The sequence below is a fragment of the Falco rusticolus genome, chromosome 2 (assembly GCF_015220075.1).
Source record: "Falco rusticolus isolate bFalRus1 chromosome 2, bFalRus1.pri, whole genome shotgun sequence".
Classification (NCBI taxonomy): Eukaryota; Metazoa; Chordata; class Aves; order Falconiformes; family Falconidae; genus Falco; species Falco rusticolus.
In genome coordinates, this window is record NC_051188.1 from 80,551,232 (window position 1) to 80,567,047 (window position 15,816).

The window sequence follows — 15,816 nt, forward strand, 5'->3', positions numbered from 1 at the left end:
CGTATCTGTTTCTCTGCTTTGACAGCTCATAATATGTCTTATGGGGTGGGTTTTTTCAACTGCTAATTTATCTTTGGCTCTACATTGCTGGTATGCAGATAGCAGCTCTGTGATGATACTTCTTTGGTTTTTTGTGCTAGATCTGTACCTGTCCACTTGCAGCTTATTTTGACCATCCTACCTCTTCTCTTTATTCTTTCTGCTGCTTTAGTAAGACCTTGTCTTCAGATATTAATCATAATTCAAATTCATACAGAATACTTCTTGTAGATCTAAGGACTATTCATTTTTATGCAGAATTTTTTCTTGAATGGATATACCATAAATAATATCTTATTTTAGACTTGCTTCGTACTGCCTCAGTGTTGGATTTTGGAATCTAGAAAAGAGAATGAAAAACCTTCGTATGGTAATGCTGATGGCTCAAGGCACCAGTCCGATCATTAGTTTCTTAAACTTGTACTTGCCCTTGACTTACGTGCTCTGGGAATTTTGTCACTTTATGCTATTGTGTTTTTCTAGAACACTTTATATCCTAGTGAAATGTTAAACTTCTGCTTAGACCCTGTATTTTAGTTTGGTTGTCTTTAATAGCCAGAGTACTAAAACTGTAGTAGTTGTAACTGTTAGAAAACAAATCTCAGCATCTTTAAGTCTCATTTCTATGCAAGATAAAACTAAAATATTAAAGTATTGATTTATTGTGAAAAGTCATTTATCTGTTTAATTCTAGAGGTTAAATTTTTTAAGAGAAAAGATTTGTTGATCTCCAGCAGCATGGGAGAATAAAATCCCTGATTTTATCTTTCCAGGTCAAAAGGTTATATTGCCTATGCACTCCTTCGCACAGTTGAAAACTCTACATTTTGACCCTCCAAATGCTGTTGTCCATGTGGGTGGAAAGCTGTCTATTGAATTGACTTTGCTGAGCCAAATGCCCATACCTGTCCAAGTGGATCAGATTGCCATCCATGTTCACTTCAGCATTGAAAAAAATAGTTACAGAAAAACAGCTGAGTGGCTCACTAAGCACAAAACTTCCAATGGTGTTATCAGCTTTCCATATGAAATTGCAGGGTTTCCTTTGTCAAGAAACAACTTGCCGGCACTGGAGCTATATGAAATGTATGAACGGAGTCCCTCGGATAACTCTTTGAACACAGCAGGAATTATTTGCAAAAATGTGCACATGCTGCTACGAAGACAAGAGAGCAGTAGTTCGCTGGATATGCCCTCAGGGATGACTTTAGAAGATGGGGCTCATGTGCTGAAATGCAACAACTTAATACTGGAACCAGGAGTCAATAGAATAATATTCAATACTCAGGTATGTTTTTATAGTTGAGTGAATGTAGCACTCATGAAAGAATAACTAAAACACTGGGTGAGGAAGAGCACAGTGCTGGCAAGTGGTACCTGTATTGCTTCCTGTTACAGTCTGGGTGATGCCGTTCCCCTTGTAGCTTTCTTTTTGTTGTTCTGGATCTATATCTCCCTTGAAAGAAGGCTGGTTTGTTTGTGCCAGAATGTACAGGTGATCATCCTATTTGCAGTCATTTGAGTCAGCCTTCCAAAACTTGTTTTAAACATCTTGATTATTGCTGCCAAAAATTCATATACAAAGTAATGTACTGCTCGTGAAGTCTGCCTTCGCTGTTGAGCTCATTCAGAATAATGTTTAAAAATGTTGATGGGAATGCATTTTCTAGCCCTTAATAAGTGACTGTGTGGTTAAATTTCATTGATAGCCTGTTCTTCAGTGTGGAGGGTGGTAGAATATTTTTTCACTTAGTGGATGTAGTAAACCTACCTGCAAGAATTATGACAAAGTTAAGCTCAGCTTCAAATACTTGAATGTAGAAGATGTCAGAATTAAAACTGCCCCCACTATTCATTTTAATCACATAAGGAATGAAAAGACAAGAATGTAAGGATTTTTCTGCTACAGGAATACTAAATTTGCATGAGCAAAACCAGTGAAAATAGTGTGTCACCACGTAAATGCCATCATTGAAAAATGCATTACAGTCCTGCTTCTGCCATATAGTGTTATATATGAAACTTTCTCAATTTCTGACTTACACATGCATTCTAAGCTAGCTTAATACTTGGAGTAATCAATTTTTTCCTCCCATTCTTCCCCCAGCAAGCTAAGTATTCCTAGTAATCACTGAAATATTTAAGGACAGTAGTACTTATCACTTCTGTTCACATTACATTACTATTAGATGCATAGTAGCTAGATACTAGCATGCCTTGAGTACCAATCCCGTTGGTTGGTTGTGGTGATGAGTTTTTTTGGTTGGTTTTGGTTTTTTAAAGTGCCACTCATTCTGTGGCCTTGTACTTTGCTGATCTGTGGTTTGTTTGCTTGTTTTAATGAAATGTGGAAAGGCATTTACCTGCCGACTTAGTCCTAGGTAGTGAAATGCCAGACATTTTCAAAAGTGAGACTTCACCATCTGCTTGGCATTCCAGGGGTAGGAGCTTCTGGCCTCAATTATGTTGTTCTGTTGTTTGGGTTTCTTTAAGGACTTATATCTCCCTTCCCATCTCTGTAACCTTCACAGGGAAGTATTTAGTAGAGTTCAATACGACAGCAATGAGTATCAGAAAATCTGAGTGAGAAAATACTGAGAAACTGAATTATTAACAAGAGGTGGGGCAGAACAATGAGGAATGCAATAGGTCTTTCATAGCTGCTTCATTTTATGAGCATTATCCAGCCTGTATATTGGAAAGGGTATGGATGCTATGAAGAAGGGAGAGTGTTTTGCAGTCACATATGGTATATACACCTGCTAGCTTTGCCATTTTCCAATTGATTTAAATTAGCTTTAGTGCCTTTTTTAAACTAATTTTGAAATAAGAATATACTTAGCTGCTTTTGATGACTAAAATTTGATAGCTAGACAGAGCTGGCTAGGAGGTTTCTTTAGCACTTTTAACCTATTTTAGGTGCTCCACACCTGAGATTTTAACTTTCTCTTTTTTCCTTCTTTTTTTAATTGTTAATTTCTGTCTTATCTTAGGACTTTGCTTAGCCTGTAGAAAGCTTCACTCTTACATACTCTGCCTTTCAGTTCCTCCAGTGCTGAGGCAGAAAGCACTAGAGAGGTGTGCTTGGTACATGTGATACATATGCTGTAGAAGCAGTGGAGATGGCAGGTATCTCAAGATGGAAGTTGAGTTCAAGTCTCTGATGATATGGCAGTAATGTCATTTGAACTACTTACTGACCTAATTTTTAGGTTTCTGATTCTTTCAAAGGACTGGGACAAGTCAATTGGATTTGGAGATGTGAGCGGTCTTGGTGGCTGCAAATGTACTTTCCTGGAAAATAAATTAACATGTATGTAGAATTAGATTTTGGGTGAAGGAGCCTTACTAGAAGAAAGGTGTTGGAGACTGAGCAGGTATTTTGGCTTAGTGGTATCAGGAACCAATCTGAAACCACAGAAGAAGAGATACAGATGAAAAGATAGATATAGCTCTGCTTTAAATTTGCCCTGTTCTGCATGCTTCTGGTGGCTGTTGGAGGATGGGCAACCTGAGGCCTATAACTCTCCTACTTGCCCAACCTTCCTTTCTTGAAAGAACGAACTTTGCTTGGGAAGACTGCTCAGTGTGAATCCTACTTATCTTTGTACAGTTGATCAAAGCATGACTTGTCTGTCCTTAAAGGGAAAATCTGAATATGCTACAATTTTGGCAGCGTATTCCTAGATAACATGGTGAAAGCTTCTCTAAATTTGGCCTGCAGTATTTACAAGGTATTTACTAAAAATCCATTATCATTGTAGTAGTATACTGTGTCACTTCTAGTGGATTACATGGCTGGCCAGAGGATAGAAGTTGCCGAGAACTTGCTTTCTAAATTTTCTTACAGTGATGCTTAATCGCACTGTTTTGCAGAGAGAGGAATGACTGTGCTTCTATGGTGCAGAAGCGGTTTGATTCTTTCTGTAGATTTTAGACTAACAATTAGTGTTACTTATGCTGATTAGCAATCTTCCAGTGTTTTATCAAGCTTTGAAAGAGATCAGAAAGCATTATCTAAATTCTTCAGACTGATGTTCCCATCCCATGTTGAGATTTAAAGTATGTATATCTGTATTATGAAAGACTTTACTCATGCTTTTCAACAGAAAATATTCAGGTGGTAAAATTCAGTGACTTTAACATCACAATGCGTAATACTGAATTTCAGTCAGGATTTGATTTGTAAATAACTGTGTAAGTGAAGTTTGAATGTTAAGTTGTTACAGCTTTTCTCCATAACTTCTAATCATATTCTTTAGATTGAATTATACCCAGCATCAATATTTATCTGTTACACTTGGTAAAATGGCACATGGAAAAAGAAAATATTTCCCATTCCCTAGCAGTAGTAGCTAAGAGCAAATAGAATCAAGAATAAATATACTAGCAGATGTTACAGATTTGCTTTTTAGGTTATCAAAAAAACATCCAGAATGCCATTATCCAGGGTAAGGGAAGAGTTTGATATTAAATACGCATGTGTTACTTTCTTTGTAAGTATTTACACAGGGTATGGGTTGGGAGCGTGTGAAATCGATAGTTTGAGCTGAAAGCCATGCCTTGTATAAATGTTGTAGGATTTTTATGAATGTTGGCCAAATAAGCTTTACTGCTTGCTAAATATAATTTCAGTACTTAGTAAATATAATTATATTTTAATATATGTGGCCCTTGGGGGGGGGTGGGGTGTCAACTAACAAACAAGAAAAAGCACCCCAGAATAACAATTTGACAGCATAGCTACTATATTAATTATTCTGACTATTGGTACTTATGTTTTTTTCTTGAATCAGCCAGTGCTCTAGAGCTATCTTAATGGCGTAAAAGGTGCTCCTTTGTGAAAATCTTACCACTTACTCAGAGAACAAGTCTGTCATTTTAATTTACAGTTGCAAGGTATCTGATAAAAATGAGCTGGATACATGCTGTTCTCTAGTAGAGGGTTTATTCTGTAAGTATTTCCTAAACTGAAAGATGCATTCAAATGTTTTCTTCAAAGGCCAAAGAACCTGGGACATACACACTCAGGCAGCTGTGCACTTCAGTGGGGAAAGTACAGTTTGTCCTTCTTCATATTTACCCAATTGTGCAGTACGATGTATATTCTCAGGAGCCCCAGCTAAAAGTGGAACCGATGACTGGTAGGTACAGTTGCTATGCTGAAGTTGTTTTGGTGATTTCTGTTATGCTCTCATGGGACTAGATAAAGCGTTTTCTGGCTTGAATATTATTCAGAATTATTTTGCTTTGCTCTTAATTTTGAGTCTAAAATAAATTCTTGGTTTTCAAATTATCCATCAAGTATGCTATGTCAGTGATGGCTAGTTTTCAACAACTAATTCCAGTGCCTGACTTTGGAACATGTGTCACTTTTGAACATGACTTTGAACATTTAGTGTCTCTTAAATTTATCAGGTATGATTTGAGCTGCCACAGTGATTAGGAGAAGTGAATATTTAAATTTGTAATTGCCTGAGCTCTCTATTGATTAGTTCTGTGACACTGCTGTCTCTGGTATTTAGAAGAAATGTGTAAGAACTGGGTTTCTCGACTAGACGTGATAATGTGAACTTACTAAAATTTAATAGTGAATACATCCATTGGTTTCATGGACAGCTGGGCATTATGTGTTGTGGAGTTTATTGAAGTTTGTGAATGAAGATGTATTTTTATATACACTATAGTTCTATAGTATAGTTAATAGTGATTTTTGTTTTCAGGCTCTTAACTGAGGCAGTTGAGGAGCTGATACGCCTTTGGTATATCATTCAAGTTACATGGGTTGCAGTGTGTGGTGAAGGAAGGACAGGCATATTGGGCATTAATCAAATTAGATACCCCTGTGAAATTGATAGTTGTGATTCAGATATTTGAGAGTCTGTGTGCATACTGGCATTCTTGTTATGTCGATTATATAAATACAGCATGTGGGTATGACTGGCATTGTAGGTGCAAAAATACAAAGCTGTCTACAGCTTGGGGAACTTAACAACAAGTTAGTAAATTGTTCGGGATTGTTGTATTTCACCGAATTCTGTGCTCCCAGAGCTACACAGTATGTGAGCCAGCTAATCAAATCCGTCCAAGAAACAGTGGTTCTGGTCGCTCAAGTTGAAACAATCAGTTTCTCCACACCAGTGTATCTGAACTAGGTTTAATGTGTTGAATGACGCCAAAGCCCTATGCGTTTAAGTTACCCTAACGTGTGTGAGAAATTGTCTGGGAATATTGCTAACAAGCCTTACTAGTGCATCGTAACTGTCAACTGATGAGTACTGGAATCTGTTACCAATTTCTGCCACCTTCTTCAGATAGCCTTTTGGCTGGCATTCCCCAGAAGGTGAAATTCACGGTGACTACTGGTCACTACATAATGAAGAATGGGGATACTTTGCAGCTCAGTAACGCAGATGCCATGCCTATTCTGTACCATCCGGAGAGCAAGGCAGCGATCTATTCCAACACCAGGGGTAAGCGATGAAGTAAACATTAGTACTCTTTGAAATGGCTGAAAGTTCAGTAAATCTGCACTTACAGTATTAAGAACACTGATGCTGTCTTTTTCAGTAGTCATTATTAAGAACAATTCTAGGGACTTGCAGCTGAGTACTTCAATGTAAGAAAGGTCTTAAATTTTCATCCTCATAGTAGTAGTATGAACTTTTCAGCAAACATAGCTGGACAGCTTTTACTTTCATTGATGAAATTCAGTAGCATGGTGAAACTGCTGCTGAGGTCAGTGAAGGACTTCCAAGTGAAGGATGGTGATTTTTTTTGTGCAGTAGTTGTAAGTAGGTTTTTACATAGCGCATTATGTAAAAGGAACATTTCCCTTGGCCAGTGTTTCATTTAGCAGATGACATCCTAGTTCCCTTTTTCCCAGAGCATAAGTACTGTATAGTCTCCTCAGTTGCTCAAACACAAGCAACTTTGACATAAGTGGGAAGAACAGTCTTAACAGACTTGATGAAATTAAGGTTAAAATAGACTATACAGAAGCACCTCATGTAGCATTTTAAAGATAATGGTGACCAAGAGTACTGATGTGTGTGGTTCAGTAAGTTGTAAGTTTGAAGTGAAGTTATGAGACTAAGGAGATACAGGATGTTCTAAAAACTTCAGTAGGTGTCATACGATGGACTGAAGTAGCTCTTCAGCTAGTTTGAAGCTTGTTATCAAATTGCCCTCGTAGTTCTGCCTTAACACTGGAAGGGACTATTAGACAGAATGGGGTTGCTATATTCCTGCACTTTAAGAAGAATAGAATGTTACTATTGGGAATTTGTGAACAGTGGTGGTATTTAAGATCCGCAAATTACAGATCATTTGATTAGGTTACTGCGGAGTTATATAACATGGTTTCTTAGTGCTGTTTTTGCAAACATGGAGGTCTTGCAAGGAAATGGTTATGACACCACATATTTTGCTGTGACTTTTTAGACTAGTTTCATTATGTAGTTACAGATTGAAATGAAAATTGGGAAGGGATGAATGGGTTTTAAATCTACTCCCCCCCCCCCCCCCCCCCCCCATTCTACACAACTATAGAAAAGATCTCAGAATCATCATTAAGGATTCAGTCTTCTGAAAAGATCACAAGCATCAGTTTGCCAGTGGCTCCTGCATATCATGTGATTGAATTTGAACTAGAAGTCATGTATTTGCCATCAGCCACAGAAGCAGCAGTGGAGAAAGAAAATACTACAAGTAAAGAAGATCACAGAAAAAACAAAGAGAAGCAGAAACAGGACAACTGCATGGCTACTGTTGACCAAAAAGTAAGATGTTATTTAATGTTTTTATTATGAAATCTATTTGATCACAGGGGCCTGTGCTTCACAAAATAGAAGTAGTGGTGATGGGGCGGGGGGGAACCTTCTTGCATTGAACTAATTTTCTCTTAAAAGGTGTACATGTAAAAATCATAGCAAATGTTATAAATGTAAAGAAAACGTAAATATAAGCAGAAGTACACACTATGTTTACTACATTGCCAACTGTTACTCTGGCTAGTAATCTGAGCTTTAATGTTCTAACACTTACAGTTTATATAGGATGAAGGTTAAGACATCATGCCTTTATAAAAGGTGGCATGGTGGTCTTTAAATTCTCCCTTCTGAATCATGGGAAAGATATTTCTTCCACTTGCAAAGAATCTGTGTGCTGTGTTGGGGTACTTCACACTGTAGTGTTTAAAGCTGTCACATTATTTAGTTGGAGGTAACTTTTCCTCTTAATTTTCATTATGAAGGGTCAATAAAAGGGGTAGTATGGGAAGAAGCTCTTCAGCTGACAGTGAAATGATTTTGAAACCATCACCTTTCAAAGTGTTACTCAGTGTTAAAACTGACCAAATGTGCTGCTACATATCCTTATGTGTGAAGGGTTGGGTAAAAAAGAGCTATTAAACGAGCACTGCTAAAATGTGATGTGGCAATTCCACCCCCACCCCCAAAACCATATTGTTAAATATATACGCTTTACAATTAGAAGAATGGCAGCATCCACACTTAAGGAGAAAGTTTCAGTTGTGTGCTGCTTCAAGTTAAAACAAATATACATTAAATACTATTTTGAGCTTGTGTTTAAACAATAATAGATCTTATAGTGATTTATTAGATATTGACCTTTTACCAGATTATTGTATTGAGATGATATTTACATTGCTAGTGTCCTTTTATCTTTTTTTCTTCTATTCCCCTTCTTTTATTTCTGGTCTTCAGGAAAAGCTTCTTTGAGATTTCATCCCACTCGCAGGAAAACAAAAGTGTAATATTTTGTCAGAGTAGCTTTTGATACACTGTTTGTTTTTTTTTTTTTTAAATTCTTTTCTTCTTCCCCCTCTGGATGCATTAGACATAGACTTGCTGAAAGAGGTTTTGCTTAGAAATGAGAAGAAAAGCAAAATCACTATGCCAAAGACCATTAGGAATAAGAACTTTGTTCCTTTTTTCCTTTAGGTAACCATTGATTGTCCTTGGTCGATTTACTCCACTATTATTGCATTAACATTCTGCATACCTTTTAATGCCAAGCATTCCTTATTGTCAGCTGGCAAACGGTAATGTACTCGTTAAGTATTTATTGTTTCTTTCTTCTTACAGAATATGGAGCTGGAGTTTCATAAGTAATATTTATAGCAGCCTTTAAAAAAAAAAGTTGGGCTTTTGTTATTTTATGCAGCTTCCCATTGGAAGCTTGCACACCTTTCCTCTAGTGTTGTTTCAAAACATTAAAACAAATCCATGGTTTCAGCTATTTTGGAAATAAGACCACAAGATAAACCAGGCTAGCCTATTTCTGTGTAGTTACTTGTTTTTGTTTAATAAGTAAGAGGATGTTTTACAGCCCTGTTTCTACAGACTCATTGGTGAAAAGATGGAAAGAAACAAAGATACCTGTCATTCTGTTATTGCTTAAGCTGTGCATTTGAAGACAATTTTATGGACATGTACTCTTTTAATGTAACTATTCAACTTCTGTTGAACAAACCGTGTCATGTTTTTCAGGAAATATGTGCAAGTCTGTGTACAGAATTTGTCAGAACTCTGTTTCCAGCTTTCAGACAACAGCCTAAAAAATTCTGCTGATTGTACAGATTTGCAGCTGGTACCTCTCAACCCTGAATCTCAACAGGTAAAGATTTCATTTGGTGGTTTATGAGCTTGTTGCCAGGACAGCTAGATATGAAAGTCCTTGTTAGTGCAATTATTAACACTTCTGCATATAGGTTTTGTAGTAAGTAAGCCTGAGTTATGTCAGACCTTTGTAGTCTTCTGAGTAACTTCGATTCTTACAGATGCTTTATAAGGCGTTTATACCTGCAGATCTCAGATGAAATTCTAAAACTTGCAAAGATTATTATATAAGTTTTCAAACTTGTCTGTTTGCCTCATGTAAAGTACTACGTACCTGCTTGACCAACAGCTGTACAAATGTAGTATCACAAATATCACTGTTAAAATTTAATTTGTTCCTCTTATAACTGCAATTTGTCATTAGGTTTTAGGAAAAAAACCCAGATAGAGACTGTTTTCCAATTTTACTATTTTCTGTTTTTTCCCTATTTTACTGCAGTCCAATTTGACTGTTTACAGCTGTAAACAAGTTGCAAAACAGTTTCTTTCAGCCTTGTCTGAACACGATACTAAATAGGTCATTCTTGGTACCTAGGAAAAGTATATACAAATTTTATTAATAATCTTTATTAAATTTGACTTTTGAATAAACTATTTTTCGTCATACTTGAATGTGAAATGTTCACTTTTGAAACATTGATTCTGACAGTGAAGTGTATCCCTACTTTTAATTAGATGTGCATTGTTAAAATGATTCACTCGTAGTTGTTTGGGATGCGTATTTTCCCTAATGATTTAATTAACACTAAATAGGTAATTTTGTTTTTATAAACTGTATTAATGCCAGAACAGACAAACATGTGTATGTGCATTTCCACTTCTTTCTCAAAGGAAGGAAGGAACTAATACTATAAACATTCTCTTTCAGGTCATATACAGTAAGCAATCAATATTCTTTGTATGGGAATTGAAGTGGACAAAAGAGCTTCCTCTCTCCTTGCAGTGCCTGTTTTCAGTCAGCTTTTGTCCAGCTACCTCTAAAGAACCCTCTCTTACCCTGAAGCCGTTCACTTATGAATTCCAAGTGGAAAATTTTTTTGTAAGTACTCTTCTAAGTATAGCATATGTTAACTTGAGTATGGCTTCCTAATATATGGAAAGTCAAGAAATATATTAAAAAAACTTCTGTTTACATAATGAGATTGATGCCTACTTAAAATCATTGGAAAGCCAGTTTGTTGAATGATAGAATTGAAACCTGATGCAATAGAATGGAATCCTATACTTGCCACTGGAATGGGAGGGAGACACAAATGACATAATGCTTACACAAATGTCCTTGATCTTGTTTTGTTTTTTGTTCAGTGTTTTCACTTTGTGGCATGGAGACTGCCCTTAGGTTACTGAGCTGCTGTTTCCCCTGCTGGCTTGGGACTGCACTCTCCAAAGCAAATTGCAATGTCCTAAAAATCTTTGCTGTTGAAAACATTTGAGCTGTTTTTTGTAGTGCTTAAGATGAGCTCCTCTAATGAAATACTTAAGGTTTTCTAGGCCATTATATTGAACATTTCTTCTTTCCCTGTATGAACAAACTTTTTATTCCTTTGATCAGCTAGGAAGCTTATAGGCTAGATAAAACTTCCTATTAAAGGAATTCTGTCAACGTTATTTAATCACATTTCTAAATTCAGTCTTGTGTTACCTTTTTTGATGCTTGGGTAAAAAGTAGCAACATGAGAAGACTCTAATTTGGTTAAATCTTTTTGTCTGTTTTCAGTGTTGCTAATGTTTTCTACCTGCTTATTACAAACTAGCACTGAGCAATATTTTAGGTATTTGTTTACCTACTGGCATGTAACGAGCATCGTTGGCACCTATATCAGCATCTTTCTGGAGTTCTTAAAGAGGACTAACCACATTAAACAGTGGGGGTGTGGGGCTGTGGCAGAAACTTAATTTTGTAGTAATTAAAAAATAGCTTTTTGATAATGTTGGTATCATTATTCTGGGGACTATGATGGTTAAGAGCGATGAAGTAGTTCCCCTGTATTACTGAAGATTTGAGTGATGTGTCTGGAAAGCGAGGAGCCAAGTAACTAATAAATTTTTTTTTAAATAGTAAGAATATTGGTGTCCTTTTAGGACCATTGAAAGGTTGAGTTAAAGCACAGAAGTGGAGGGGAAAATGGTGTGCTCACACCTAGCATCAAAAATAATTGAATCAAATTTGGTTTGATCATATTCTCAAACAGAACAAGATAATAAAGTGAACATTACTTATAACTGAATCTTGCAATAAAAATTTAACAGGATGTGGATATTAAAAGTAAAGTTTGTACTGTATCAATTTTCCAGTTCACATTTTAAACAAAAGTGAAACGCCCCTTTTTTCTTGGTAACAGCTCTGTTTCCTTCCTGACAGACATTGTATCATGTGAAAACTGAAATTTTCCCACCATTGGGGGCAGAGTATTGTAAAACAGGCTCACTCTGCTCTTTAGAGGTGTCAATCACCCGACTTGTTGACCTCTCAGAGGTTGACAGAGATGAAGCATTAACAGAATCAGATGGATATTGCACAACAAAACTTATGTATGAAGGTAAGAATATTTTTCTTAAGCATATTGTCAAAATTTCCCATTAGTTTTGTCTTGATAATGACAAGTGCCAAACTTTCTATGGCATATATTCTTGTATTGTGAGTGTGGCTGCTCAGTAAAGCAGTTTTTGTTCTGCTAGACTATTTTTACCTCATTACTCTATCTTTGAGTGGAACATAAATGCTGTACAGACTGGACAGATACTCACTCGAGGCCCAACAACGGTCCCTTTTTGTGTAGGGCTGTTTTCTTACCTTGCACAGCTCTTCACACATAAAAGCTTGGTGGGCTTTTAGATGTTGCTAAAATACTGACTTTAAAACTGCTCTAAAACTATACTGAAGGTTCTCCATTTTTCAGAAAAGATCTTCATAGAGTTTGCTCTTTATTCTTACAGTTGTTGACAACAGTAGCAACTGGGCAGTCTGTGGAAAAAGTTCTGGAGTCATATCTATGCCTGTAGCAGCTCGAGCAACTCACAAAGTCCACATGGAAGTGATGCCGCTGTTTGCTGGCTATCTACCTTTTCCTGATGTCAGATTGTTTAAATACCTCCCTCACCATTCTGCTCACTCCATGCAACTCGATGCTGGTAAAGCTATCTTGACTACATGGCTACTTACAGAAATGATACTGCTTCTCCTGTGTTCTTATGTAAAGAGAAAAGCAAGGCGAGGAAGTGTATTGACCTCTATATCGTAGATATCTTTGTTACTTACCTTCACTTACAGTTTTGATTTGAAACTTACAAAATTTCGCTACAAGAACATTGAAATTGGGTTGCAGCCTTAATTTGTGAGGAGGAATAAGTGCATTGTTTTCTTATATTTCCTTTAAAGATTATTGTGCAAATTAGTTGTCACTGGATTTATCATCAAGTGAAAACTATTTTATAACCCTCTAATCCTTCAGTTTCATTGTCTGTAAACTGCACATCTACTGTGTCTTCATTAGCTTTGAATTTTTTCCCTGGTTTTTGAAAGGATTAAGTACGAACTAAAAGAACTGCTGAAAATTTGTGGCATATAAACCAGGTCAGATGAAGAGTTTAAATTACCATAGCCACCTAGAGTATTTATCTGTACTGTGGAGTAATCCTAGAGCTGTAGTGACAGTTCACTTGTACGAGCTACTTACCATTTGTCAGCAGAGCTCCAGGAACTGCCAGCATGCACCCTTCTAGCCTGTGACAAATGTGAGGTATTGCTACTTAAATTTTCCTTAGAAACCATTATAATTCACTTTGTTACATCTGCTGCTGCCCAAAAGCGTGCACAGACTGTTACCTCAGCAGAGATGATCAGTCACTGTTAACATATGGTAAGCTGACTGTGCGTCTGAGCTCTGAAATAATTTTGAAGTTGTTTAGTCACTCCATAGAATAAAACTTGTGGGTTTTTCTTTTAAACAGATAGCTGGATTGAAAATGATAACCTGTCTGTGGACAAGAATGTGGATGATCAAGCTGACAGCAGCAGCATAAGGAGCAGAGGTAGCTTGCATTCTGCAGCTAGCGGGGAACACAAAGGTTTGCCAATGCCCCGTCTGCAATCCTTTTCATCTGGTCAGGTCTTCAACTGCAGCACGGGTATGCAAATACTTGTCATTCCCAGCAAGGACGACCATGTTCTGGAAGTCAATATCACGTGACAGCTTGGCACGAAAACAAAACCCTTTAGAAACTGGATATAAAAGCACTTTAAAGGATTATGACCTGATTAGTCTTTGTTGTAACATTCTAACTCTAAGGAGACCTATGGCACTGAACATGTACCGGCCATGGAAGCACCAGACAATTGTATCAATTTAAATGTACAGTGAAGCTTGTGTCAGCTAGTTTATATTGCCACTTTAGTATGTTTTGTGTAAGCTACTGGGTTTTCTCCTTTCAGTCACATCCTGCATCACAACACAGGGCAACAAAAACAAAAAATCCAGATATTTGGACCACTTCTTTAGTTTCGTCTGGCAGCCGAGAGATTTGTTTCATGCTTCCTACATATTTTAGAATTTAGATTTGGATGATATAATTATCCAAATTTTGGATTTTTATGTAATAATTTACAGGCTTTTCCACACATGTGCCAGAAACACAGCAAAGCATACAACACATCCACTGGTGTAATAGTTGTTTTTCTGTTGTTTGTGGGGGGTTTGTTTTATCATTGTTAATTCCTGCCATTGCAATTTAATATTAAACTTCCATTGTTTGCATATTTAGATGCATGGAAGAGCTACTGCTATGAACAATCTTAACTGAACAAAATTCCTTAATTTTCTGAGGCTTTCTCCTTCACAGAGTAGACACTGTGATGTCACATATTATATGATTTTTTTTGTGGGGTAGGGGTTGGGTCATCCTCTTGCATAGTTCTTACCAAAGAAAGATATTGATAGAATTTAATAATAAATTATTTGGCTTATTAAGTTCCCAGATTAATTTCTTTTATTACCATTTCTAAGTGGCTTGGTTTGCTGCCCCAATTTTTAAATTGGGGCAAAAATTTCAATATGATGCGATACTTGAACAGTCAACCTTTCATCATAAAGGCTTAGGGTAATTATTACTGATTAGAGGCCAGACTTCCGCATTCATGATGGAAGAAAGAGGTTGGTTTGATATAGGAAAGCTTGCAGATGTAGAATAATTGTGAAGCAAAGCTAAAACATGTAACTTAAAGAATTTCATTATTTATATCTGAAATGTAAATATGAAAAATGTAAAAAAAAAAAAAGTGTAATTTTTGTGAATGTTGCAAATCCACCTGTGACTGGAAAAATTACAACTCCTTCTGACGTCCTGCTTCTGATATTGAAACTTGTGCATTTAATGTGAGAATGACCTTTTCTAATTGCAGATCTATAATGGTGCGTTGTCAACAGACTCCACAGAAGAAAACTGTCCTGTATCAACTACTTGTCAGTAAAACTTAAGTGAGGAACTGCTCATTAGACAAGTTCATTGTTGGTTTGTTTTTTTTTTTCTATACTCAGGTTCTGCTAAATTATAAAGGGGAAGAAAAAAACCAAACCCTCTTTCCAAAAAGAATCGCAATTAAGTTGAAAAAAGAATAGGCACCCTGCACTGGTCTAAACTTTTTTTTTTTTTTTAACAATTATTTTAAAAAAAGTTATGTCTAAGTAGATGTATAAAGTAGACCTGGTAGCTGAAAATGTTCTTGTTATGCATCTTCTTTCTGTGAAGGAATGCCCTTTCTCTGTGGAAATCATACCATTTTATTCTGGATAAAACCCAAAGCATCATTTAGCGCGAATGACTGCTGGGATTCTTTGACTGGAAAAGGTAACAAGTTAGTGACTTTGACACTGCAGGTATTATAATTAATTCCATTTTCATGGTTGGCTATTAAATCATTTTTCACATTGTTCTGTAATATACTGTTAAACACATTGTACTAAGATTGTTTAATGAAATTGTAAGCGTTACAGTTCTAAATATACATGTTTTAAAAAGAAAACAACTGCTCTGCTGCTGTGACTGGGCCGTTTTTCTTTTGTTTGAAGGAGCGACTGTTTCATCTATTCTAGACAGAGCTGCTTTCACAGAACAGTGTCTTCTAAGCTTAAACGAGGGG

The 15,816-nt window shown here is 36.5% G+C and overlaps 1 protein-coding gene across 3 annotated transcripts in view; it reads left to right on the plus strand.

The window, feature by feature from the left end:
• Positions 1 to 15,699, plus strand: part of TRAPPC10 (trafficking protein particle complex 10) — a 44,350-nt gene extending 28,651 nt beyond the window's left edge. For 2 of the 3 annotated variants that reach the window (XM_037376719.1, XM_037376721.1), the window contains 10 exons: positions 813 to 1,327; positions 5,042 to 5,183; positions 6,354 to 6,512; positions 7,591 to 7,820; positions 9,003 to 9,103; positions 9,552 to 9,678; positions 10,549 to 10,719; positions 12,043 to 12,220; positions 12,618 to 12,812; positions 13,632 to 15,699. In XM_037376719.1, the coding sequence (XP_037232616.1) occupies positions 813 to 1,327; positions 5,042 to 5,183; positions 6,354 to 6,512; positions 7,591 to 7,820; positions 9,003 to 9,103; positions 9,552 to 9,678; positions 10,549 to 10,719; positions 12,043 to 12,220; positions 12,618 to 12,812; positions 13,632 to 13,870 (2,057 nt within the window). In that variant the 3' untranslated portion in view covers positions 13,871 to 15,699. The remainder of the gene's footprint in view (positions 1 to 812; positions 1,328 to 5,041; positions 5,184 to 6,353; positions 6,513 to 7,590; positions 7,821 to 9,002; positions 9,104 to 9,551; positions 9,679 to 10,548; positions 10,720 to 12,042; positions 12,221 to 12,617; positions 12,813 to 13,631) is intronic. The other variant, XM_037376720.1, reaches the window with a different exon arrangement.
• The last annotated feature ends 117 nt before the right edge of the window (positions 15,700 to 15,816 follow it).